Source organism: Drosophila kikkawai, chromosome 3R, assembly GCF_030179895.1.
Source record: "Drosophila kikkawai strain 14028-0561.14 chromosome 3R, DkikHiC1v2, whole genome shotgun sequence".
In the NCBI taxonomy this organism is placed as follows: domain Eukaryota; kingdom Metazoa; phylum Arthropoda; class Insecta; order Diptera; family Drosophilidae; genus Drosophila; species Drosophila kikkawai.
Window position 1 is genome coordinate 853,391 of NC_091731.1, and position 27,605 is coordinate 880,995.

At 40.3% G+C, this 27,605-nt stretch overlaps 2 protein-coding genes across 3 annotated transcripts in view; one reads left to right on the forward strand and one right to left on the reverse strand.

The window, feature by feature from the left end:
* The window catches only part of alpha-Cat (catenin alpha), a 119,017-nt gene that overhangs the window by 16,149 nt on the left and 75,263 nt on the right, over positions 1-27,605 (forward strand). For both annotated transcript variants that reach the window (XM_041777541.2, XM_041777540.2), the window contains exon 3: positions 187-504. In XM_041777541.2, coding sequence (XP_041633475.1) covers positions 187-504 — 318 coding nt within the window. The remainder of the gene's footprint in view (positions 1-186; positions 505-27,605) is intronic.
* Positions 24,176-26,074, reverse strand: LOC121503265 (uncharacterized). Its single transcript, XM_041777542.2, has 2 exons — positions 24,365-26,074; positions 24,176-24,309 (listed from the first exon to the last, which is right to left on the reverse strand). Exons 1-2 carry the CDS (start codon positions 25,799-25,801, stop codon positions 24,298-24,300), a joined length of 1,449 nt encoding a protein of 482 aa, XP_041633476.1. The 5' UTR covers positions 25,802-26,074; the 3' UTR covers positions 24,176-24,297.

A 27,605-nucleotide genomic window follows, 5' to 3' on the forward strand; every position in this document is an offset into this window, starting at 1 on the left:
TTGTGTCCATTATAAAAAATTACGTAATGTTTTAGGTAAGCTGGTTTACTCTGATAGAATTTAGAATTATAGAATTTGGCAAAAAAAATTTAAGTAGTTTAGCTTGCACCACAACAAGTAATTTTAAGATTGATTTAATTGATTTGATTTGATTAATCTGCAAAATTAAAAATTTTTTTCCCTTAGCAATTTGGACGTAATGCTGGAGAACTTATAAAGCAAGCAGCCAAGCGGCAACAGGAATTAAAAGATCCCCAATTGAGAGATGATTTAGCAGCAGCTCGTGCAATGCTTAAAAAACATTCAACTATGTTATTGACGGCATCGAAAGTGTACGTTCGCCATCCCGAACTAGATCTGGCCAAAGTGAATCGCGATTTTATTCTGAAGCAAGTTTGCGATGCTGTGAACACTATAAGCGATGTAGCACAAGGAAAATCTTCCCAACCGACAGATATTTACAGCGGAGCTGGAGAATTGGCTGCAGCTTTGGATGATTTTGACGTAAGTTTAATATGATATTGAGAAGATCGCAAACTTAACTTATGCTAGCTAAAATTAGTGAAGTACATGATAAACTACATCAGTGCGGATAGTTTTGGTTGTCAAAAACTTATTCTTTGTTAGTATTCATAAGTTTTTAAGTCAATGTTATCTAAGCAATAATCTAACTTTATTTGAGTGAGAGGAGAGGTTAGGCATAAACGTTGGTTGACTCGCAAAACGGAAGACTATTTTAAACAAATACTTTTATTTTTTTGTTTTGACATTTTAAAGATATATTTAATTTGACGAATATAAGTTCACTTCTGCAAACAAAATATAATACACTGCGTTTCACTTGAATAGCACATTTTTTTATGCAATTTCAAATCTTGAAATCTTTTAACCAAAAAGAAAACTCGCTGATGTTTAGGTTTCTATTTATAGTGTAATCAATTTTAAATATAAGAAAAATAACAAAATTTAAATTAAATTAACAATTAATAAATGTTAACAAAAAAACATAAAAACTTAAAAAATTGCACAACAATTTTGTTTCACATGAATAGCACTTTTTTGTTTTAAAGTATATTTAACGAACTTAAATATTAGGAAATGTGTTTTTATTCAATAGTGATTATTAATACATACACTAATGGCCGAAATAATAAGTACATGCGTATGTGGTTTGTTTCAAGTCCCATAAAATTTGTTTGATAAACTTAATGAAAAAAACCACTTTATTTTTAGTTTCCGTACTTATTCCAGATAATAAAAATAACTGCCTAAAGGATTTTACATTTCAAATTTAGAGACAGGGGTCAATTTTATCCAAAAACCATGAAAATGGGCTGGCCGAAATAATAAGTACACCCATTCTTCTAAGCCTAGAACTAGGAACGTATTAGATATTTTTCACTTATTTTTCCTTATAAGTAAACTTAGATTAGTATCCAGTAAAACCACACTCGTTTTAGGTAACTTTCGCTATTATTTTTGACATTCTAGCAGGGAGTCTGTGGCAAGTCACTACTAGAAACTCAGACCAGGTTTCTGCAGCAAATCTTCACAAATCTTCAAAATTTTTAATTGTATTGGTTAGTCAAGTCAAGTCAAGTCAGTTTCCTATCATAAACCTAAACTAAACATTGTGGACAAACTTAAAACGTCGTATTGTAACCAATACATTTAAAAATTTTGAAGATTTGCTGAAGAAACAAGGTCTGAGTTTCTAGTAGTGACTTGCAACAGACTTCTTGCTAGAATGCCAAAAATAAAAGCAAAAGTTACCTCAAACGAGTGTGGTTTCATTGGTTACTAATCTAAGTTTACTTATAAGGAAAAATAAGTGCAAAATATCTAATACGTTCCGAGTTCTAGGCTTAGAAGAATGGGTGTACTTATTATTTTGGCCAACCCATTTTCATGCTTTTTGGATAAAATTGACCCCTGTCTCTAAATTTGAAACGTAAAATCCTTTAGGCAGTTATTTTTATTATCTGGAATAAGTACGGCCTCGGTAGCCATTGCTCATTAACCTTTGTTAACTTTTTAGTTTATAACTATTAGTTAGCATTAAATAAATAAATAAATAAATAAATAAAAACAAGAAAGGAAGCTAACTTCAGCACGCCGAAGTTTGTATACCCTTGCAGATTGGTTTTCATATTTATATTATAAATTATAATGCCGAAAACAGACACTAAACAGAGTTTCATAACATTTTACCTATACCTATTATGTTTACAGTTTGACAGTTACAGTTTTACATTCCCAGCTTTATATATTTTATACATTTACTGATCGCTTCTATGGCAGCTATAAGATATAGTTGTCCGATTTTTATGAAATTTATACCAAATATCTATAATAATAAGTAAAGCTCATATCTCAGAGTAGATGAAAATACGTTAAAAAACAACGAAGGCATAATTTTTTCTATTACTTTCCCTATCGTTCCTATGGCAGCTATAAGATATAGTCGTCCGATGTTCATAAAATTTATACCAAAATTTTGAAATAATACCAGAAGCTCATGTGTCAAAGTAGATAAAAATACGTTGAAAAACAACGAAGTTATAATTTTTTTCGATTAATTTCCCGATCGTTCCTATGGCAGCTATAAGATATAGTGGTCCGATTTTCATAAAATTTTTACCAAAATTCTGGAATAATAAAAAAAGGCTTCATCCCAAAAATGGTGGAATAATATTGAAAAACAGCCAAGTTATAATTTTTTTTCCAAAAATTTATCGAACATTTGTATGGCAGCTATATGATATAGTCGTCCGATCCGGCCCATTCCGACATATATAGCAGTGAGAGTATATAGAAGACTATATGCAAAGTTTCATTCAGATAGCTTCAAAACTGAGGGACTAGTTTGCGTAGAAACGGACAGACGGACGGACAGACGGACATGGCTAGATCGACTCGGCTATTGATGCTGATCAAGAATATATATACTTTATAGGGTCGGAAACGTCTCCTTCACTGCGTTGCAAACTTCTGACTGAAATTATAATACCCTGCAAGGGTATAATAAAGTGGGTTTTTTCCTTAAGTTTATCAAACAAATTTTATGGGACTTGAAACAAACCACATACGCATGTGCTTATTATTTCGGCCAGTAGTGTATATATTTGTTAATTTAGTAATGGGTTGAGCCTCCTTTATTCAATATAACCTCGTAGATCCTGTTGGGCATCGAATCATATAGACTTTTAATGTAGTCTAAGGATATTGTAGCCCAGGCCCTCTGAATGGCGTCAATTAGTTCTTCTTTTGTTGAAAATTGTTTGCCAGACTCATAAACCTTTCTGGCCAGCCATCCCCAAACATTTTCAATTATATTCAGATCCGGCGAGTATGGTGGCCAGTTCAGAGTTTCAACATTTTTATCTTTTAAAAAAGGTTTTACAATACCTGCAGTATGTATTGGCGCATTTTCGTGCTGGAATGTCCAAGGCAAATTATTGAAAAAATTTTCCAATGGTGGAAAAGCGTTTTCAAGGACGTTTAGATACGCTTTTGCGTTCATGTTTTAAGGATAAGAATTGGAGCTCACAAGTCCCATGGTAAGATATGGCTCCACAAACCATAACTCCGCCTACTCGACCATGTAAACGCTCCAATTAATGCGTCTTTTTCCTCAGATCATGAAAATAATAATTGTAGCCATCTGACCCCTCCAAATTGATCTTTTTTCATCAGAAAACACTACGCGCTTCCACTCGCTACACCATGACATATTGACGCGGCAAAAGGTCAACCGTGCTTCCTTTCGTTTGGGGTTAAGCGGTGTTTTTTTTTTTTTTAGTTTCAAGCGTTTTAGATGCTTAGCTTTCGAAATAACTCGTCAAACAGTAGTTTTGCTCGCGTTAACACCTGCTTTTACCCTTATTTTGCTCACAGAGTCATGGGAATTTGAGGCTTCCCGCAGAATCGCACGCTTATCTGTGTCGCTAAGAACACAACTTTTGCGACCTTTCATATTTTTTCCATAGTTTTGTTTGTTCTTTATAAAATTATATACGACTGAAAACCCCAAATAAATTAGAAGTCTTCATATGCTGAGTTTTTGTAAGAAACTGATTTTATTTCATTCAAACCCTAGCTTATATAGCTAACATGAGAATGTACATTGTAGATCTTAGTTCTAGACCCACGCATCGGACAGTTCCCGATCGTGAGAAATATTCTAAGCGATAAGGGTGCACATGTCAACCCGATCGTAAATATCCTAAACAAACCCAGACCGCTCACAGGAGGTCATATTTCGGGTTACTTGTTACATAGGCTCAAGTGGCGGTTGTATTAATAGATAGATATGGTGCTAGGCCGTGCTCTGCTGCTGGGACTTTATCGCTAACAGATGCTTCTTATCTAAAACCGTGTTCATGTTTGAACATTCTGCCAAGGGCCAGCAAGGTGTGGGTGTATATTTAAATTAGTTGCAATTAAAAATAAGTGGACTGTATTTATTTTGTTTAATTCGATATAATTCATTTGCAACTAATATTTTACAACGCCTCTGTATCATGGCTTAATAAACAATTACAATTTCATTTTAATTTTTAATTCATGTTCCTGTGTGAACATTCTGCTAAGGGCCAGCAAGCTGTAGAATTTTAGGTTATCAACAAAAAATACAATACAATTCAAAATTATTTTTTTACGAATTACAAATTTTAAGAATTTGCGTACGGACATCGAAAGCATCAGCTTGTAATTGCCTGCTTACGAAATTATAATAATTTTTTATTATTATTAGCGGAGTGCCTTTAGTACTCCCAGATACCTCCAAAGTGAGGTCCTGCCGGCGGAATAGGCGGACTAAAATGCCACTCAATTCCTTCTTTTAATGGCCTTTGCCAACTTTTCTAGCTGCGCCTACAAAATTTGTTCCGTTCATCGGAATAAATAGTAGCGCCTCTTCTTGCGACCAAACCTTCTGAGTGCTGCTGTAGTCAGTGTGGGATGCGTTGAGGTGCCGCCTGAATCCTCGCTGCTGCTGTCGTCGCTGCTGCTGTCGTCGCTGCCGCCTTGTCGTCGCTGCGGCTGTAGTGGTTGTTGCAGACTTATTTGTAGTTGCTGCCGTGCGGTCGTCCCTCCTTCTCCTTATTCTCCGTCAAGGGCTGGGTAACTTCCACACAAAATTTGTTTATATTTTGTCGATTACTCGACAATAAAAAATTTTCCACTTTTATTCTCTTAAAAAACCAACCAATGGAGGTGGAACAATTTTTTGTTTTTTTTTTTAACAAAAAGGACTCTTTTTATCCTTTTGCTTTTGGCAATTTCAAATGCCACAAAATAATTTTATTTATTATTTTCCAATTTAATGCACTTTTCTTTCCTTAGCACATTCACTTCTGATGTTTTCTTTTATTTTTTTCAAAAGAAGGCCTCAGTACGCCTCCAAACCATATATCTCAATGGTATTACATTCACTACTGATGTTTTTTTATATTTTTTTTCATAAAAAGGCCTCAGTACGCCTCCAACACCATATATTTCAATGGTATCACTTCTGATGTTTTTTTATATTTTTTTCATAAAAAGGCCTCAGTGTGCCTCCAAACCATATCTTTCAATGGTATTACAGCAACCTTTAGCTATGTCAAGCCTAAATGGTGCTTCAATTTAAACATAAAAGACTCTTTTGTGTCTTTTTGTTTTATAATATTATTCTCTGTTCCTTACCACGGGTGGGGGGAAACAAGAGATAATTATTTTTGCAGCCTTAATATTTTAAGGTGCTGATTTATAACTCTGAACCTCTTACCACAAGGGGGAAAGTTGCAGAGCGGTCGAAGGACCAAAATGAAAGAGCTCCAAAATAAATAAGAAGTCTTCATGTGTTGAGTTTTTGTAAGAAACTGATTTTATTTCATTCAAACCCTAGCTTATATAGCTAACATGAGAATGTACATTGTAGATCTTAGTTCTAGACCCACGCATCGGACAGTTCCCGATCGTGAGAAATATTCTAAGCGATAAGGGTGCACATGTCAACCCGATCGTAAATATCCTAAACAAACCCAGACCGCTCACAGGAGGTCATATTTCGGGTTACTTGTTACATAGGCTCAAGTGGCGGTTGTATTAATAGATAGATATGGTGCTAGGCCGTGCTCTGCTGCTGGGACTTTATCGCTAACAGATGCTTCTTATCTAAAACCGTGTTCATGTTTGAACAACGACTTCTCTGCTTCTTCCAATTATTTTTCGCTATATTAGCTACAGAAAGGTCACAATCAATATAGCTTTGTATTTGGTTCTGTTCTTTGTGACTTAGTGACGTTCCAAGACCCATAATTGCACAAAATTATTAAACTATGTTTAACATTCATAAATTAATCAAAAAAAGTGTTTGATTCAATCTCCTTGGCTGCTGAAATGACACGTAATCTAAAATGTGCTATTCAAGTGAAACAAAAAAGTGCAAGTTATTGAAGCAATTTGAAAAGAAAATTACGGTACATTTAAACGGTACATTTTCAGACTTCCAATTTTTGTTGGAAGAGAGTATATAATATGACGAAAATAAAACACCAACAATCATTGCATTAGATCAAGCAGTTGCTGAGAGATGAACAAGTAATTATGTGCTATTCAAGTGAAACGGAGTGTATAAGTGCCAGCACACGCGATTTATGAATATTTGTCCTTCTCAAGTTTTTAATTTAAGGTAAACTTCCAATACATTTTGAGGGGATATATAAAACTAGAAATAATATTTTTGTGAGATCTGTTTATACCATTGTGTTGTAGTTCTCTGAGATGGTGTGGAGTGGGTATTGGAAAGCTAGGGTTTTGCAGATCGCGGTAATTTGGTATTTCGTTCTAGGGTATCTGTATTTTTTCGAGTTTTCAAATTAAAATTAATTATTTAACGAAGTTAGTTAAAAATTAAAATTAATATTACCATGTAAGGACTTTTTTAAGGCCGAGGAAAACCTAAGCGGCCCACATGCTCCTGTGCGGAGATTAATCTAGCCGGAGCGGCCGCAAGTGCATTAGAAAAGAAAACCATCAGCAAAAGGATTTTGAGATCCTGGGCTAGAATATAGTCTTTTAGGAAAAAAAATGTTTCTACCTACATGTGTACAAATTATCCCTAGCTATGCCCTATGCCACCTTCCAGAATAAACTCCCTTTCGGGATATGGCCCTCGGCCATCGCAAGATGCGTGCATCAGGCCTCATGGTGATCCTCTGCATTGAATCTCACGCAAGGTGTCAGAGAACCCCAGAAGTCTCAACATTCTCCGTTGTCACATGTCGAGCATCTATTACCGCAGCGGGTCCATTTTTTTTATAATATTTTTTTTATATTATTTTTTATTTTATTAATTTCTATTATATTATTTTTTATTATATTATTTTTTATTATATTATTTTTTATTATATTATGTTCTAGTATATTATTTTTTATTATATTATTTTTTGAAAATATATTTTCAATTTTTCGTTCGCATAATCTCAAACGAGTGCTTCATCTCTGTCACTCTCTCTCTCTCTCTATGTCTCTCTCTCTCTCTCTATGTCTCTCTCTCTCTCTATGTCTCTCTCTCTCTCTCTATGTCTCTCTCTCTCTCTCTATGTCTCTCTCTCTCTCTCTATGTCTCTCTCTCTCTCTCTCTCTATGTCTCTCTCTCTCTGTCTCTCTCTCTCTCTCTCTCTCTCTCTGTCTCTCTCTCTCTCTCTCTCTCTCTCTCTCTCTCTCTCTCTCTCTCTCTCTCTCTCTCTCTGTCTCTCTCTGTCTGTCTGTCTCTCTGTCTCTCTCTCTCTCTCTGTCCCTCACTCTCTGTCTCCCTCTTTACCTCTCGCGCTCTCACGCTCTCTCTCGCTCCGACAAGATCTGCGAGGGAGCTCATAATAAGTCTTTTTGATTCTTCTCTCTAAAAATGACTGGTGAAAGCTCTTTCTGGAAGACAGGGCGTTGATTAATATATTTTGTAGGGTTAAGATTGATTGTGTTGCAGTTTGGGCAGAAAGATTGGTAGTGTGGTTATTGAGTATTACAATTTTAAAGATTGACTGAGGTTTTTTTCAGATGATCAGAAAAAAATGATGTGCGTTTTTGCTTTCTACGATCTCTCAGTGTCCCATAGTACCATGATTTTATTATGTTTTAAAATATATTTGTGGAGGTGGTAAAGAAATTTTGGCTGTTAATATTGTCGATTTCTTGTAGAGCGTATCTGAGCAGATTGCATGCTTTCAGAATTGCTTATGGTTCGGCTGTGTATATGGAGGAGTATTGTAGCAGTATATCTCGATCTCATTTTCCGTTGTTACGCTGTATGAAACTCTGTCAGCTGACTTGGATCCATCTGTGTAGAGGAAGTATCTGTTTGGTAGTGTATTTTTTAATTCATTGATCTGAAATTGGTGCCTTTTCTTCTTTGAATATTGTGTTGTGAAGTGTTTGTGCTTGAGTTGCTGCACAGCCAATGTCTTCTCCTTTTTGCATGTTACCGGTGATCTATGTATATTAAGATTTTGTAATTGTTCTGATTAGCTTTTTTTATACCCTTGCAGGGTATTATAATTTCAGTCAGAAGTTTGCATGGCAGTGAAGCAGACCTTTCCGATCCTATTGGTTAGGCGCTTGCATTAGCCCGTTTCTCAAGTTCGCTTTAAAGCATTCTTAGGGAGACAGAACCGTTTTCTGATCTTGCGCTCGTCAGTCCGACGCCAAGTTCGTCCGCGGTTTCGTTACTGTCTATGCCCAGGTGGCTGGGAGTAGATGCTCACTGACTTAGTCGTGCTCAGGCTATCTAGTGACTCCCTGCTTGCCAGTACATTTTTGGAACAGACCGCTTATAATTGCATGGATCTTATCGCTTGATTGACCGCCTTATGTGGACGGTTTATGCTCTGCGCATGTACCTATTTTTTCGGTCACAAGTGTATACCGATTATGGTTTTGAGTGCTTTGGTAGGGGTTGACCTTAGCGCCCATAATATGCAGAGCTTTGCCGGCCGCTGGGTTTTTTTCATAAGCATATTATTCGTTTTCTTCACCGTGGCGTGCCACCACACTAAGACTCCATACAGCAGAGTCGGACGCAGCACCGATATGTAGACCCAATGCATTAGAGCGGGTGAGAGGCCCCATGTGTTGCTAAGCATCTTATTTGATGCGTATAGCGCTATGGTGGTCTTTTTCACCCTCTCTACTACATTTGCCTTCCACGTCAGCTTCCTGTCAAGTACAATGCCGAGGTATTTGACTTGTGTTTTCGGGGTCAGCCTGGTTTTGTTAATTTTTTTTCCATTGCGGCACCTTGTATCTCTGTGTGAAGAGAATGAGGTCCGTCTTATCCGCATTGATATTGAGTTCTACCTTCTCCGCCCACTCACATATCTCCCTGAGTGTTGTTTCCATGATCGAGCTGAGGGTCGATGGACAGACTCCCGTGATAATAATGCTTATGTCATTCGCATGCATCGATGCATCGAGCATCGATGATTTTTTAAGGAATTCGTTTAGAGGTTTTTCGATGTTTTTTTGACGATATCGAAGTTAACCTATGCATCGATTGACGAAACATCGGTTAATAATTTAACAAAATGTATTATTTATTTATTTTTAAGTTTTTATGTCTATGGATAATATCAAACAAATTGAAAGACTGCTATAAAAGATTTTCTATATACAGGGTGACAATAAATAACCCGGACAAACATTTTTGATCATAACTTTTTATGGAACTGTAGTTGAGAAAAAATGCAGATACTTAACTATTAAATAGGTATTGTGTTAACATATAATCAGCCGGTTTCGAAGTGGCTTCCTTGGGCTGTGATGCAGAGCTCTAAACGTTTCTGGAAATTTTCCGCAATGGGCCGCAGGTCTTCTTCCGATAATCGATCCCATTATTGGAGCAATGATTGTTTCAGCGCCTCTAAACTTATGTGGCGTTTAGCACATGCCCTGGACTCCAAAATATACCACACACTGTAGTCCATCGGATTAAGATCTGACGAGTAAGGTGGCTATTCACTGGATATGATAAAGTCTGGAAAATTGGCTTTCCTGAGTCCTGACTCAGGAGAGTCAATTTGGCTCTATGGGCTGGCGCTGAATCCTGTTGAAACGTCCACTCCGTATCACCGAAGTGCTGCTGGGCCCAAGGAAGCACAACAGTTTCCAAAATGTCCCGGCGTTACACTTCTTGATTGATTTTGACCCCTTGATCAATGAAAACAAGGGGTGTTTTGCCGGTGGCGCATATTCCTCCCCAAACCATTAAAGACTGCTCACATTGACGGCGCTCGATTATTGCAGAGGTACCTGGAGCTTCAGCCGACCAACTTCCGTCATTTTGGTGATTGTGCGCCTGTTCAATGGTGAATATCTTCTCGTCCGTGAAGAGAATACGCTCCCATTTTTGACCTGCGGCCCGACCTTTAGCTGACGGCATCTTTGGAGTCTCACGCGGTTATTGTCATCCGTAAGAAGTTTCACTTTTTGGAGCTTGTAGGGCTTGAGATTAAGTTCATTTTTTGCAATCAACCGAATACTTTCTCGATTCACTCCGATTTTACGGGCTATTTTTCTGACCGAGACTCTGCAATTCCGAGTGATCCGCTTTTTCACGATCTGGCGAATTCTGGAATGATGCCATTTCATATCTAAAAAATGAGAACGAAATATATAATAACTTCGGATGCTTGCTTGCAGTTTGTATTTAATAATAAAATTAAGCCATTGGTAAATTATTTCAAAATTCATCGATGCATCGAACATCGATGTTTTTTTTAGCGATATTTTCCGATGTTTTTCGATTTTTTTTTATACCGATGTTAAGTTGGACGTCGATGGTCTATTTTGAAAAATAGATCGACATCGAGGTTTTCCGTCGAACTTGCATCACTGGCCTCTGTGCGCTAAAACATAGAAGGGCTGAATGTTGGTCGCTCCTAGGCTTTTCATTATTGCGTCTGTGCTTACGTTGTTAAATGCTTAGGATACTGCGGGAGCGTATTTTTTATTGTTTCTTGAGTAGAAATGTGGCTCACAAGTCTGCCTGCTTTTGGCAGGAACCGTTTTGTATTCCTCTTTGATTATATCGTCCTTCGCCTCCTTGGCGATTTTACAGAATTCTCTGAGGCTATAACGTTGGAGCGAAAGGGTCTATCCACCACGGTGGTTTGGTCCTCTCTCTGGTTCTATATGGTTCCGCCAACGCGATCTTGCTTTAATGAAGGTTGAGCTGCAGTACGCTGTGTCATGGGTACTGGTACCTGTGGTACGGGTAGCCTCCACTCGATGGGTTGACTACTATTGTCAGGTGACCCCCCTCCTCCTCTTCTCACTCGTCTAGCTTCAGTTACTGAGCGGCGTCAACAATGGTTTCCAGACCTAAGTCCTTATCACCTTGCCTGCCCTCACGGTGTGAGCATCCTTATCGCTAGGATGGTGCTTGGCCAACGTCATTTTCCGGTATCTGGGATATTTGTGTTCTCCTTGTTTATCTGGAGGACTGCACACTGGGCCCCATTTTTGCGTATTGGGGTCGCAACATGCAGTACCTTTCAGTCCGCGGTTGGGGTATCCGGATTCTGACGATGCAGCAGCTTCAACGCCCGGTCCGCTTGGATTGCGATGGGGAAGAGTACCTTCGCTTTTGGAGTGGATGGGATTAGCTCCGGGTCCACGACCTCTAACTTGGCTCCCTCCCACAGCGCCTCCAACTGGCAGACCGCTTGCGTCAGCCACTTTCTTGTTGGGTCATCCATGCACTTTACGATTTTTACCCCATTTAGCCACCCAGCACCATCGAAGGTGGGCATGGGAGCTTTTGGATCATCCCCTCAACGAGCCGCGTATGCACCATCTTCCACTGCGCCTCGGTCATTTTGCCGGCTTCATCGCTTCTGTCAATGAGGGTCACGATCCTTAGGCCCGCGTTGCCGCTTGCTCCCCGGTGCGTCCATAGAGCAGCTTTCGGTTGAGCATTGTCTTTTGTTGGCAAGCGTCTCCTCCACCTTGTTGGCGAATCCGCCAGTCGAACTCATGTGGGGGAGTTTGGCGAAGTGAAGCCTCCCCTCAGCGATTTTCTCCTCAGCCCAGGTAAGCTTTGCCTTCTCCTCTGGGGATAGGACGGCTTTTTCCTGGAGTCGATCCCGGATACGGAGGGCAGCCTTGTACAGCGCCTTGGCCTTCATTCCCTCGCTTGACCGCTCTGGCCCGACCCTGCGCTGGGAGCTGGTGCCTGGTTTCGGTGAGTGGAGAAGCTGCACGCTCTCAAGGTCCGAGTCTGTATCGACTACGCAGAGGATTGCTCGCTACCGTGCCGGTCGGTGGTAGCGGTCACGCCTTCCACCGACGTTTGGACTGACATCCCATCCCTGGTTTCATCCTTTAAACTCTCCAGAGTGGTATCTTTTATGGGGGTACCGCCCACATCCGTTTTATGCCTCACATGCAGCTCGTTTTGGCTGTTCAATGAAATAACCGTTTTTTGTTTTCTTTCGCAAAAAGTGCTGAAATTTCTTTTAATTTTTTGATAAATGAGTTTAATTAAGGTCGTTAAAGTTTATACGATAATACACCTTTACAACGCAAAAAAAGTTATTTTAGTGGGTGCAGGACCTCACTGCTCCATGAGAGAAAGGGATGTGATTCTTTAGCCTAGAAAAAAGGGAAAACATATAAAGAAACTTCAAGTCTTTCGAATTGTTCTTTTAAACTAGTTTATAATCCCATAAAATATGAACCAAACCAAAAAAACCGAGGTGGGATTCGCAAAACCACAATTGCATCCTCTAGGGAGCGGGAATTGGCATGAGAATCAATTATGTGACCATTCGCCGGGGACTTCTTTTAGGTTCCCGAAGTCCATGGAAGATTTCACTGCTTGGTTAAATGCATATCAAGGCCAGATTAGAGTTCACAAATAGCCACATGAACTACCACTATTAAAATGGCGTAATATCCTTTGGACAAATGGCTCCAATCTGGTTTTATTTGGTGTGTCAATGTTGGGGGACTGATGAACGCTCCCCAAGTTCCCAATGAAGAAAAAATATATTCGATGGATTCATGCGTGGCGATCTTGCCTCTCTACCGTTTATTTTTCGATTAAACATAAAGGAAAAGGTACCATCAACATGGCGCCCGGTACACTCCTTCCCAGAGATGCCCCCAGGCGGTATTGCCCCTATGTTCAGCATGAACACCTCGCTTTACTGCGGCACGACCGACCGGAATGCTCGTGCGCCAGACAGTTTGCGCAGTACTTGTTAATTTGTACCGCGCGGAGCCGCTTCACAGCCGGCAGTTGAAGAAACCGTTGGCAACTCCTCAGAGCGTGGACTCCCCTGCAGACTCGACATCTGTATACATTGCTCCCGGATGAGCGACGAGGATTTTGGTGGGTCGTTGGAGCCATTGTATACACGGATCTACGTTAAAAAAAAGAGATGGATAAATATGGCATTTTTTTTTTTTTTTTTTTTTTTTAGGCTTTGCTTTTATTTATTGAATCTTCTCATTTATGAGACTAACAATAAGTGTATCAAATCTTACAATACTACCTAACTAGCAGTCATGAGACTGGTACAGAGTAAATGGCCCTGAATAATTATGGCTGGGTTGGATGGTCGTTACTTAGTAGGCGGCTTCTTCTGGAAACTTGTATCAAGTCCCTTGCTAAAGGATTTGGATGGGTGGAGAGTTTTTCCTTGTAGGACGCTTTTTGTTTTTCTATTTCGTTCTTAACTGCAGGAATGCCGAGATCCCTGTGGATGTGTTCGTTGCGAATATACCATGGTGCCCCAGTGATAGTTCTCAGGATTTTTGATTGGGCGCGCTGTATGATGTCTAGATTGGTACTGCACGCGTTCCCCCAGAGCTGGGAGCCATACGTCCATATTGGCTTTAGTGTGGAGTTGTAGAGCAGTAACCTGTAGTCCAGACACAGGGGCGATCGGGAGTTTATGAGCCAGTGGAGGCTGCTGGCTTTTAGTTTTAGATGAAGTTTCTTGCATTCAATATGTCTTCGCCATGTTAGGCGTCTGTCCAGGTGGACGCCCAGGTACGTTACCACGTTGACTTCGGGGATCAGTGTGCTGTTCAGGTAGAGCGGGGGGCATGTTTGTCTGTTGAGAGTGAACGTTATGTGCTTACACTTTTGTTAATTTATTTTGATACGCCAGTCAGATAGCCACTTCTCGACTACCTTGAGGTGGTTGGCGAGCTGGGCTGTTGCACGGACTGGGCATCTGGAACGGCTGAGGATCGCAGTGTAATCAGCGAAAGTGGATAATGTTAGCTGGTCGCTTGTGGGGATATCCGCTGTGTATAGAACAAATAGGGTAGGCCCAAGTGCGCTTCCTTGTGGGACTCCAGCTTCGATTGAATAGGTGCCGGATGTTGTTGCGTTGCACCTCACTGCGAAGACTCTGTTGTAGAGATACGACTCAAGTAATTTGTGTGTGTATACCGGCAAAAGTGTTTTTATTTTGTGCATGAGGCCGTTGAGCCAGACGCGGTCGAATGCTTGAGAAACGTCTAGAAATATTGCGCTGCAATATTCTCGATGTTCGAAGGCTGTGCGAATTTCTGATGTTATTCTGTTAACTTGCTCTATAGTTCCATGCTTTTCTCTGAAGCTAAATTGATGAGCTGGGATGATGTTGTGAGCTCCCAGATAAGGAATTAGGCGCTTTAGTAGGATTTTTTCAAATAACTTGGACACACATGATAGTAGACTTATTGGTCGGTAGGATGATGGAATCGTGTGGTCTTTTCCGGGCTTCGGTATCATTATAATTATAGATTTTTTCCATTTAGTTGGGTAATGATCGCATTGAAGATTTTACAGATGACCTCAATAGCACAATTCGGAAGTTCAATTATCATTTTTTGAGTTATTAGGTCATCGCCGGGAGCCTTTTTCGGCTTCAGTTCCCTGATGACCTTCGTTATTTCGTTCGGACGAAATGATGCTGGAGTAGATTCCGTTTCAGTGTGGATTTGCGGTAGTTCAAATGGATTTGCAGCAGGGTTCTGCTGGAAGATGCCCTGGAGATGTAAGGCAAAAATTTCCGCTCTGTCTTTGTCGCTGCGGGTACAGCAACCAGATGACTTTCTTATCGGGGTTACGGTTTCAGTCGGGAGCTTCAATTTGGGTGAGCTCTCCATAAGGGATGCTTTGTACTGGTTGGCGAGAGTTTTTCAATATATCTTAATTGTGCTTTTTAGGCATCTTGCTTCAGGGCCCGACAAGTACCTTTTCCAGTGCGGAGGTGGAGGAGTCGATGTCGGTTTTAGTATTGAGCTGGGGGGCTAGCTCAATGTGGGAACTCACATACTTTTTGTATTTCATCCAATTGGTTCTGTGCGACGTCAGCCTATCGGGGCGATCCGTAGTTTCTGGGCTTTGAAGGAGGGTTATCAACAGCGGCGAGTGATCTGAAGAAAGGTCTGGAAGGGCCTTGGCGTTTATTAAATTGCGTGGGATGTTTTTTGTCACCGCGAAGTCAATTAGATCGGGTATCTTTCTGGGGTCTGCTGGCCAATATGTGGGGCTACCAGGGGAAACGTAGTCCAGCTTATTTCTCACATTGATGAGAGCGTTATATAGTTGTCTTCCCTTGGGGGTCACGAGGCGGGATCCCCAATGCGTATGCTTGGCGTTGTAATCTCCTGCAGCTATAAATCGATCTCCAAAAGAGTTGTAAAAATCCATGAATTGACCTTCAGAGATTGTAAAGCGAGGTGGGCAGTAGACAGCAGCAATGCAAAGGTTGCCGTTACCTGAGTGCACTTTAATGGACGTAGCTTGCAAGTAATTTGTTGCAAACCTTTGTTAAAAATGGTGCTTGATGCGTTCCCTGATAAGGATGCGGTGGAAGGTATAACCTCTTATATGAAAGTTCTATCTGCTTGTGAGGTGCGTTTCAACCAGTAGCATGGCGTCGATGTGGTTTCCGTTTAGAAATTCTGTTAGTTCAAGTTTATGCCGTGAGACGCCGTTGGCATTCCACGTGGATATACGTAGATTGGACATTGATTATTTCGACTGTTGTGCTACAAGCAACTGTATCACCATATTCTGATTCGGGACAAGCGTTTGCCTGGTCGTTTTCATAAATGACATAAGTTCCATCATACTTTGTAGCATGGTCACCATCATGGATTCCAGGTTGTTTTGTGGCAGCCCTGGGGCCTGCTGAGCTTCGGCGTAGGATATGCCCGTGGGGGCACTTAGCGGACCAAAAGAGGATCTGGCTGCTTTGGCAAAAAATACTTCTGGAGTAGTTTTTGAATTATAATACACATTTTGTGTATTTTGTTGCCGTGTAGCTGTTGCTCGTCGAATGCGACTCTTCAGCTCCTTGTAGACCACGCAGCCTCTGTAGTTAGCTGTGTGATTTCCTCCACAGTTTCTGCATTTTTTCTTGTTTGGGTCTTCTTTGTTCGCAGGGCAGTGTGCGGAATTGTGGAAGTCTCCACAGACTACGCAGACTGACCGATATGGAAATGAAGTGTTATGGATGAGGATGAACAAGACACGTGGACGGAACAACGACGTTGGATGACACAACTTAGGACTAGTGAATGTCAATTGGAAGGACTAATCTATTGAGGAGTCACTATGGTCAGTGGTTCGTCCATTGGGAGGCGAATCATTTTCGCCACTGGTCGTCGGATGACGCCCCGTGCTGTGAGCACGTCTGCAACTCTGACCTTGCCGTCGGCGCCCGGACAAACCAACTGGATACGCCCAACTGGATAAGCCGCCATTCGTTGGCTGGCAAAGCTCTCCTCTTTGATCACAACCATGTCTCCCGCTTGATCTCGCGATGGGAATTTCCATTTGTTCCTTTTGTGGAGCTCCTTCAGGTATTCCTCCTTCCAACGCACACAGAACTGCTGATGCAGGGCCTTCAACCTCCGCCACCGATTGATGATGGAAATAGGATTTTCTTCAATCAGAGGCTCCGATACCGCAAGAAGTGGTCCACCGATTAGAAAATGTCCGGGGCTAAGAGCCACAAGGTCAGTGGGATCTTCGGACATTAGCGAAACAGGCCTGGAGTTTAAACAGGCCTCAATTTTCGAAATGAGGGTAGCCAGTTCTTCGAAGGTGTACTTCCCTGAGGCTGTGTGCTTGTAGAAATGAGCCTTTAAACTTTTTACACCCGCATCCCAGAGCCCTCCCTTGGAATCGCTTGTAGAAGTCTCCTTTCGTTAGAGGTCCACTTGCGCAGTGGAAAACCGGCACTCTCGAGAGCCAGCCGAAGCTCTTTAATGGCTAAAACTGCCGACTGCCGAGTGTGAGCCCCTACGAGCACATCGTCGACGTACATAAAGTTCGAGATGATGTCGCTGGCCAAAGGATATTGGCCTCGGATGTCCTGAGCCAACTACTGTAGCACTCTGATGGCCAGGAAGGGCGCACAATTTTCGCCGAAGGTGTCGAATTCATAGTCACAGAGCTGACCGTTTTTGTTGCGGAATAAGATTCTCTGAAAGCGCGTGTGATCAGGATTAACCCGGATTTACCGATACATCTTGGTGATGTCCGCATTAAAAACATACTTAAAACAAGAAAGAAAGCTAACTTCGGCACACCGAAGTTTGTATACCCTTGCAGATTGGTTTTCATATTTATATTATAAATTATATTGCCGAAAACAAACACTAAACAGAGTTTCATAACATTTTACCTATACCTATTATGTTTACAGTTTGACAGTTACAGTTTTACATTCCCAGCTTTATATATTTTATACATTTACTGATCGCTTCTATGGCAGCTATAAGATATAGTTGTCCGATTTTTATGAAATTTATACCAAAATTCTATAATAATAAGTAAAGCTCATATCTCAGAGTATATGAAAATACGTTGAAAAACAACGAAGTTATAATTTTTTCTATTACTTTCCCTATCGTTCCTATGGCAGCTATATCATATAGTCGTCCGATCTTCATAAAATTTATACCAAAATTTTGAAATAATAGCAGAAGCTCATGTGTCAAAGTAGATTAAAATACGTTGAAAAACAACGAAGTTATAATTTTTTTGATTAATTTCCCGATCGTTCCTATGGCAGCAATAAGATATAGTGGTCCGATTTTCATAAAATTTTTACCAAAATTCTGGAATAATATAAAAAGGCTATATCTCAAAAATGATGGAATAATATTGAAAAACAGCCAAGTTAAAATTTTTTTTCTAAAAATTTATCGAACATTTGTATGACAGCCATATGATATAGTCGTCCGATCCGGCCCGTTCCGACATATATAGCAGTGAGAGTATATAGAAGACTATATGCAAAGTTTCATTCAGATAGCTTAAAAACTGAGGGACTAGTTTGCGTAGAAACGGACAGACGGACGGACAGACGGACATGGCTAGATCGACTCGGCTGTTGATGCTGATCAAGAATATATATACTTTATAGGGTCGGAAACGTCTCCTTCACTGCGTTGCAAACTTCTGACTGAAATTATAATACCCTGCAAGGGTATAACAAGAAAGGAAGCTAACTTCGGCACGCCGAAGTTTGTATACCCTTGCAGATTGGATTCGATGTTTATATTATAGATTTAAATGCTGAAAAGACTCACAAAACCGTGTTTCATTACATTTTACCTATACTTATTATGTTTACAGTTTGACAGTTACAGTTTTACATTCCCAGTTTTACATTTTCTCTACATCTACCGATCGGTTTATATGGCAGCTATATGATATAGTTGTCCGATTTTTATGAAATTTATACCATAATTCTAGAATAATAAAAAAAGCTTATATCTTAGAGTAGATAAACATACGTTGAAAAACAACGAAGCTATAATTTTTTTCCTATTAATTTCCCGATCGTTCCTATGGCAGCTATATCATATAGTCGTCCGATTTTCATAAAATTTTTACCAAAATTCAGAAATAATATATAATGGCCACATCTAAAAAATGGTGCAAAAATATTGAAAAACAGCAAAGTTATAATTTTTTTTTCGAAAAATATATCGAACATTTGTATGGCAGCTATATGATATAGTCGTCCGATCCGGCCCGTTCCGACATATATAGCAGTAAGAGTATATAGAAGACTATATGCAAAGTTTCATTCAGATAGCTTTAAAACTGATTGACTAGTTTGCGTAGAAACGGACAGACGGACAAACGGACAGACGGACAGACGGACATGGCTAGATCGACTCGGCTGTTGATGCTGATCAAGAATATATATACTTTATAGGGTCGGAAACGTCTCCTTCACTGCGTTGCAAACTTCTGACTGAAATTATAATACCCTGCAAGGGTATAAAAACGCCATTTTAGAATCTGAATAGTCAGATCGGACTGTAGTACCGGCCCCGCATGAAGGATATCATTGAGGCTGTTCCCGTTTGATAAGGGATTGGAAGCGTTGAACAAGACGCTAACCTTCGTCGTGGTGCTATCTGGTTTGAAGACAGTTTACACTGGCCAGAACTTCGGAGCACGTCTCGTACTCCTTTTCCACCTTGTCCCAGAGGGCCCTGATCTGCTCAAGTCGAACCCTACTCGTGTGGATGGACAGACCTTTGTCAGTCGGGGTGTTGAATCTGGCTTCGAACTGACCCCTCCTATCGGTTATGGTCATGAATTTCGTCAAGGCCTTGTCTCCCTCAGCTTGAGCCATTCTTTCAGTTGCTCTAGTGACGTGAGACCCGACTGATTTCGCGGCCTTTGTGGATGGTGCAGGCGGTGGAACTTCGAGCGACGTGCTCGTAGATTTACGTGGAGTGGTGGTTGTTAATGGGCTTTTGCTTCGAAAGGGATTTTCGCTTTCGGAAAGCACAGAGGATTAACTCGTTGTCCTGACTCTGGAAGACGCTTCCGCTGTAGAAACGGTCAGAAGGGGTTTTGGTTCCTCACCGCCGCCGTTTGGCATGTTAAACTCTTGTTGGGGGCGCTGGTTAAGCGCAGGAAAACAGAGTTAATCGACAAAATTATATTTATCGATTTGGAATAGGTGCAGGGACGCTGGATAAGCGTAAATAAACAAATAATACTCGAAAAGGATGTTATCGATTTTTAAATCAATACAGGGACGCTGGATAAAGCGTTCAAAATTTATGGTTATCGATTTGAGGATTTCGGGGACGCTGGATGACGCGTTGGCACGGATTTACTCGGTTCGAAAAATATGGGGGCGCTGGATAACGCGTAGAACAAATTAATCAAAAAAATGCTATCGATTTCCAATTACGGGGACGCTGGATAACGCATTTTAATAATCAAAATAAATCAATAGTCGAAAAAGGTTGTTATCGATTGTGACAGGATGTTTTATTAAATATTTATTTATTCTTAAGTACTTTTACACACACGTCTTTACAATTTGTTCGCTCGAATGACAGTGATCTCGCTGCACGTAGGCAGCTCTCTTCAACCCCGAAAACCAGTAGCGACGCTCTCTGAGAGAGAGAGTGTAACCTGCTCTCTCAGAGAGCGTAACTCATCGAATCGTGTGCCCAGACCCCACTTAATGCAATTGGCCTGCTACAACTCGGCCGTCCTGACCTTGAGATAGCCCACTATCTCGGCTAAAAATATCTTAAATTTAGTCTTAGAATTAGTTAACAATTCATATAGTTTGTACAATTTCTTTTCTCATTTTTTAGTTTACAATTTTCTTGATTTTTATCTTTAACATTCTGTTTCAATTTTATTTATCTAGATTTACTATCATCTTTCATCCAATGCCGAATATTATTAGCGCTCCAAACTCCTTGATATGGATTTCGAGATAATTGAAACCCATCGATGTCTTTTAACAAAAATCTATCATTTCTCAAAACTTTTCCAATAATGTACGGTCCTTTGTTTTTGGGTATTAACTTCCTACTAACTCCTGCGGTACTATCAAAATTCTTTACCATTACATAGTCTCCTTCTCTGTATTTTGAATTCAGCTTTCTTTTTGAATTGTAATAGGTTTCGTTTCTTAACTGCGACTTTCTTTGATTTTCTTCTGCTTTCTGTCTAAGTTGTTCTAAATTTTTCCTATTTTCCTCAATGATTTCTTCTTCACTTTCTAAGTTTTCTATAATTTTTTCTTCACCTTCTAAATTTTCTTCAATTTCCTCTTCGCCTTCTAATTTTCTTCTTAGTTGTTCTAAATTTCTCCTGTTTTCCTCAATAATTTCATCATCATCCTCTAACGTTTCTCTAACTTTTTCTTCCTCTTTTAACTTTTCCTTAAATTCATCACTATCTTCTCCCCTCTGGGCTATTCCGAATAAAATTTCACTGGGAAACTGCTTAATGCTGCTATGCAGTGTATTATTCAACGAATACTCTACCTTCTCTACTACTACATCCCAGTGTAGTCCTCTTTCTGGTTCTGAAAGTTTCGCAATCATCGGTCCTAAACTTCTATTTACTCGCTCCACTTGACCATTGGCTTGTGGTGATCCCGTAGCAATTTTTATGTGTTTTATATTCCTTTCCTCAACAAAATTTGCGAAATCCGTTGATGTGAAGCAACTTCCTCGATCTGATATAATACACCTAGGTCTGCTATACGCCCGAAAATAGTCTGCTAATGCGCTCAAAACTTCCTTTGTGTTTGTTGTTTTCGTAGTATAAAGCCTAACAAATTTCGTGAATCCATCTATCACCACTAATATATGCTTCTTTGATCTGCTATTGTCTACTGGGCCATAATGATCAATATGTATCACCTCAAATGGCTTATTGCCTTTCGGTATACTGTGTAGCAATCCATCTCCTTTACCTACTTTAGGAGAGAACGCTATACACTTCAAACAGTTTTGAATGTGTTCACAAACCTTATCTTTCATGCTCGGGAACCAATAACTTTTACTAATAGCGTCTAACATCTTATCCCGTCCAATATGCCCTAATTCGTCATGATACTTGTACAAAACATGTTGCTCCATTCTACTTGGTACATAAAACAGTAATCTATTGTTATTATCCTTTCTATATATAACCCCATTCCTCATCTCAAACCATTTATGTTCTCTGTTCTCTAAAATTTCCCTAATTTCTTTTAGCTTCGTATCTCTTGCCTGAAAAAGTATTTGCGTCTATTATCATAACATTATTACATCTGCTAAGTGCATCGACATGCTGCATTTGCCTACCTGCTCTGTGCTTCAATTCATAATCAAATTCCTGTAGCTCTAAAGCCCATCTCGCAATTCTCGGGTTTAAGTCTATCTTATTCAGAGTTAATGTTAACGAGTTACAGTCTGTGACGATTTTGAAAGGTTTACCCTGTAAATATATCCTAAACCTTCTAAGTGCATAAATAATAGCTAACGTCTCTAACTCAAAGCTATGATATTTCGCCTCAGTCGGAGTGGATCTCTTCGAAAAGTAAAATATTGGGTGTAGTTTCTTATCTTCCTTCCTCTGCAGCAGTACAGCTCCAAAACCTAACGCACTCGCATCGCAATGAAGCTCAACATCATCTCTATGATCATATAGAGCCAGCACTGGGGCTGCTACTAATTTATCCTTCAAAAGTGTAAAACAATCCAACTCTGCTTTCCCAAACTCGAACGTCTTATCTTTTCTCAACAGGTCATATAGAGGTTTTGCCAATATCGAAAAGTCCTTTATAAATCGCCGAAAATAAGAACACAAACCTAAGAAACTTTGTACAGCTTGCACTTTACTCGGAATTGGAAAATTTTTTATTGCTTCTAATCCCTTCTCATCGGCTTTTATTCCTTCCTTTGAAATTAAGAAACCTAAATATTTTACCTTATCTTGTAGAAACTTGCATTTATCCATTCTAAGTTCTGATTTATTTTCCACTAATCTCCTAAATACTTCTACTAATATTTCTAAATGTTCTTTGATATCGTGACTTGTAATTAAAATATCATCCATGTATATTATAACCTTATTTTCTCGAATCATATCAGAAAAAATATCATTCACAAATCTTTGAAATACCTGAGGCGCTGTTTTCAAACCCATTGGCATACGTAAAAACTCAAACTGTCCTAATGGCGTTGTAAAAGATGTATACTTCACCGAATCTTTGTTCACGAACACATGAAAGTACCCATTCTTTAAATCCAATTTTGTAAATACCGATTTTCCAACCAATTTATCCAATAAGTCATCAATTAAAGGAATTGGATAATTATCTTTGACCATAATTTTGTTTAGCCTTCTGAAATCGATGCATAGTCTAAGCTCGCCACTCGTTTTCTTCACTAACACTATTGGAGAAGCGTATTCAGACCTACTACTTTGAATAATCCCATTTTCTAAGTATTCATCTAACAATTTCTGTAACGCTTCCTTTTCACTATACGATAGCCTCCTAGGTACACAACTAAATGGTTTTGAGTTCTCCAGAATTATATTAATTTCACATCTACTTTTCGGCAATTCAGGTCTCGGAACATGTATATAATTCGACTCTAATATTCCAATTAACTTTATTTTGTCTGTATAACTAACCTGTTCTCCAATATCATAAACCCTTTCTTCCTTCTCATGCTCTAACATATTTATTTGCATCATTTCCTTTTCAAAATTTTCCTCCAAAACTCCCATTGGTTCATCTAACTTCTTTGTACCTAAAAGTTGCTCATCGAAATTGTTTGTTCCACCTATCCTTACATCTTCCTCATATGCATTCCACAATGAATCTGTATTCAAAACTGTACCTTCAAAATTCTCATTCCAAATTGTACCTAAACTTTGTTTACCTAAGCTTGTACCTAAACTGTTTCTAATTAATGTTGTACCTAAATTCTTTCCCTCTAATGTTGTATCTAAACTCTTTCCCTCTAATGTTGTACCTAAACTCTTTTCCTCTAATGTTGTACCTAAACTCTTTTCACCTAAAGTTGTACCTAAATTCTTTTCACCTAACGTTTCACCTAACTGTTCATCCAAATAACTATCTCCTAATCTTTTACCTAACTTTATGTCGCCTAATTTTATTCCTGCATTTTTTAGTTCCATACAATTGTTGGAAAGCTCTTTCGCTTTCTTCTCGACATCAGTTTCAACACACTCTACAGTTACAATTTTCAATGCTTCCAAATCAATTTCTAGACCACAAACTTTCATAAAATCTCTACCCAGCACAATATTACAGCCCATAGATTCATCAGCCACTACAATTAATTTAAACCAAATCTTTATTTCATTTTTAAATATAAAGCATAATATTTTTCCAAAACTTTTCAATAAGCTTTTGTTTATTCCAAAATAACTCTCTTCTTGAGGTTCTAATTTAATATTCGCTGGTACATATGAACGCTTAATAAATGAAACTGGGCTTCCCGAATCTATTTGGCACTCTGTAATAATAGGCTGGTTAGGATATTCACTGCAAAAAATTTTCAACAATCTTACATAATTGTTTTCTGCCTTCTTCTTATTTCCGGGGCATTCAGCAATCCGGTGATCCTCTGCGCCGCATCCGTAGCACGAACCTGGCGACCTCTTTGGCTTAGTGCACTCCCTTTTCCAGTGCCCCTTCGCGTTGCAATTGAAGCAACGAGTCTCGCTGCTCGCTGGAACCGCCTTCGCTGCCGCCAATTTCGCCATGGCTGGCCCCCTTGCTGGGAGCCTAATGTCTGCAAACGCCCTCAGCATCCTCTCCGGGCCATCAAAACATTGGAGCTTGGCCTGTGTACGCAAGCTTAGTACTGGAATGCCCTCCACGAGCCCATCCAGTAGTTCGTCCTCATCCATTGCGACATCTCGAGCCAGTCTGCATTTCTCGCCAAAGTATGTGGCAAACTGCTCATTTGGAGACCAACTACGCGCTTCGAACTTGCGACGTAGGACAGACTTGGACTCGATGCCTCCAAACGCCAACTTGAGTTGTTCCAGCAACTCATTAACAGGCTTCGCAAACCGCCCTGCATCAGCATGCATCCATTCCAACGAATTTCCCTTCAATTTGCTGATCAGCAAAGCACGTCGCTGCATGTCTGACAGAGAATATAACGCTGATATATTCTCGTATTGCGCAATCCACGACCGCACAGACACTTTCTCAGTGAAATCCATTAAGATTTCCCTGGCCATGTTAAAGCCGGGTGACAACAAGCCGCTAGTTTCAAATCTGCCTCCGTTTTGCTGCACACCAATTTCGCCAGAATTGCCTCTGACGCCGCTTCTATCGCCGTCTCGCTCTTCGCGTCTGTCGCCGTTTCTATCTCCATCTCTGCCTTCACCTCTGCCGCCGCCCATATCGCCGTCTCTGTCTTCGCCGCTGCCGCCGCTTCTACCGCCGCCTATCTCGCCGTCTCTGTCATCGCCGCTGCCGCCGCTTCTACCGCCGCCTATCTCGCCGTCTCTGTCATCGCCGCTGCCGCCGCTTCTACCGCCGCCTATCTCGCCGTCTCTGTCATCGCCACGCTGTGTGTTCTCGAAGCTTCTAACGCTCTGCTCCAAATTCTCGGAACTGCTGTTGCCGTCTCTGTTCGTCAGTTGCGCATTTTCGCCTCCTTCATTCTCCGTGTCTTCGTTGCCGATCTGGCGATTTAAATTTTCCAGCTTTTTCTGTGCCTTTGCAATTTCGACACGCAAATTTTCCAGAGTCTGAACTTCGATCTGCATCTCCTCGCCGCTTTCCATGTCCAGCTCACGGGACTCCACGTCCGGCTGCAAAATTTGTTGATCCATTTCGGTACAATTTTCGGGAGCGCTTCCTCGAACTTCTACCGGAACTTTGGCTAGCCGCGCAAACAGCTCGTTCTTCGTTCCCTTTGTCGACAATTTCAGCACCTCCAGCCACCGTTTTAATTGTACCACTGTTATGTCACTAATGTTTAAATCCATTTTAATCACACTGGCGTTGGGGGAAATTTTTTCCCCAATCCCACTTCTGAAGTTTGTGACAGGATGTTTTATTAAATATTTATTTATTCTTAAGTACTTTTACACACACGTCTTTACAATTTGTTCGCTCGAATGACAGTGATCTCGCTGCACGTAGGCAGCTCTCTTCAACCCCGAAAACCAGTAGCGACGCTCTCTGAGAGAGAGAGTGTAACCTGCTCTCTCAGAGAGCGTAACTCATCGAATCGTGTGCCCAGACCCCACTTAATGCAATTGGCCTGCTACACGATTTGGGTACGAACAGAGAAAAAATATGTAGTATGAATTATTCGGAGACAAATAAATGTTTGTCGAAAAATACTGTGGGGTTGGAAAATTAAGAAAAAAGGATTAATCGAAAACGTATGCTTTCGCCTTTGAATATATGCTTGGACGCTGGATAATGCGTACCAAAAATAATCGGAACGGTGTACACGATTCGGAAAAATTAGTTTGGAAAATAGTCGAATTGAAACTCAAATAATAATGCAAAAAAAATGCACCCAAGTGTGAACGGCTCGTTTGTTTCACTTGGCTTGCGTTCGAAAGCAGCGACACTGTTAGCTGCCGAGTCTCAATTGCCGTTCCGGCAATTTGTATGGATATGTGCATATATGTATGTATATGCACGTATGATCGGCCAGCTAGAGGAGCGAGTTAACTTTATTTTATTTTTTGTTGTTTTGTTATTGTGCAGTGGATGGAAAATATGTACATATATTTGCTTGCTGTGGATGGGATGTGTTTTTTCTCTTTTTTAAATGCCGCCGATTGGTGACCCAAAAGTAATGAACATATGTATGTACATATATATGTTCATAGATCGGCAATGTACATAAATGTGTATGCACCCTTCCTTCCGTCCGATTCCTCGCGGTATGTTCGAAAAACAAAAACAAATTACATAGGCCTCGTTCAGCGAAGTTCGAAACAAAATAGCCGAAACAAATTCTACATACGCTCGGCTATTGCCGAGGGCTTCACGAAGTTCTATCCTCATATTTGTTATTGTTTTCGATCTCTGTTCGAAGCAGCGATTGCGAGAGTTCGTAAATTAGAGAGAGATGGAGATGGAAGGAAGGGAGGGAAGGAAATTGGTGTCAAAAACAAAGAGTATTGCACCGACGGCAGAATGATCTTTTTAAAATAAGTAGGATTATTTAAAAATATTAAAGATTATATTTAATTAATTTTTACGTATAAAATCGAGTGGTATATAAGCACTTAAGAAAATGTGCTTTAGACATGGCCGAAATGTTCATGTTTGGTTATTGGCCCTTTGTGAATCTAATTACAAGGCATTGCCTTGTCGGATATACCCTGACACGCGCGAGAATTTTCGGTCTTTGGTTTTGTCTTCTAATTCTCTTTGCGTTTTGAGTTGACTGCTGTTGCATTCAGAAGTGTTTTGCGCATTAGTTCAAGTTGCGTAAAAATTAAATATTATAAGGTAAGTGGAAGTTTTTGCCTTCTTCTTATTTCCGGGGCATTCAGCAATCCGGTGATCCTCTGCGCCGCATCCGTAGCACGAACCTGGCGACCTCTTTGGCTTAGTGCACTCCCTCTTCCAGTGCCCCTTCGCGTTGCAATTGAAGCAACGAGTCTCGCTGCTCGCTGGAACCGCCTTCGCTGCCGCCAATTTCGCCATGGCTGGCCCCCTTGCTGGGAGCCTAATGTCTGCAAACGCCCTCAGCATCCTCTCCGGGCCATCAAAACATTGGAGCTTGGCCTGTGTACGCAAGCTTAGTACTGGAATGCCCTCCAC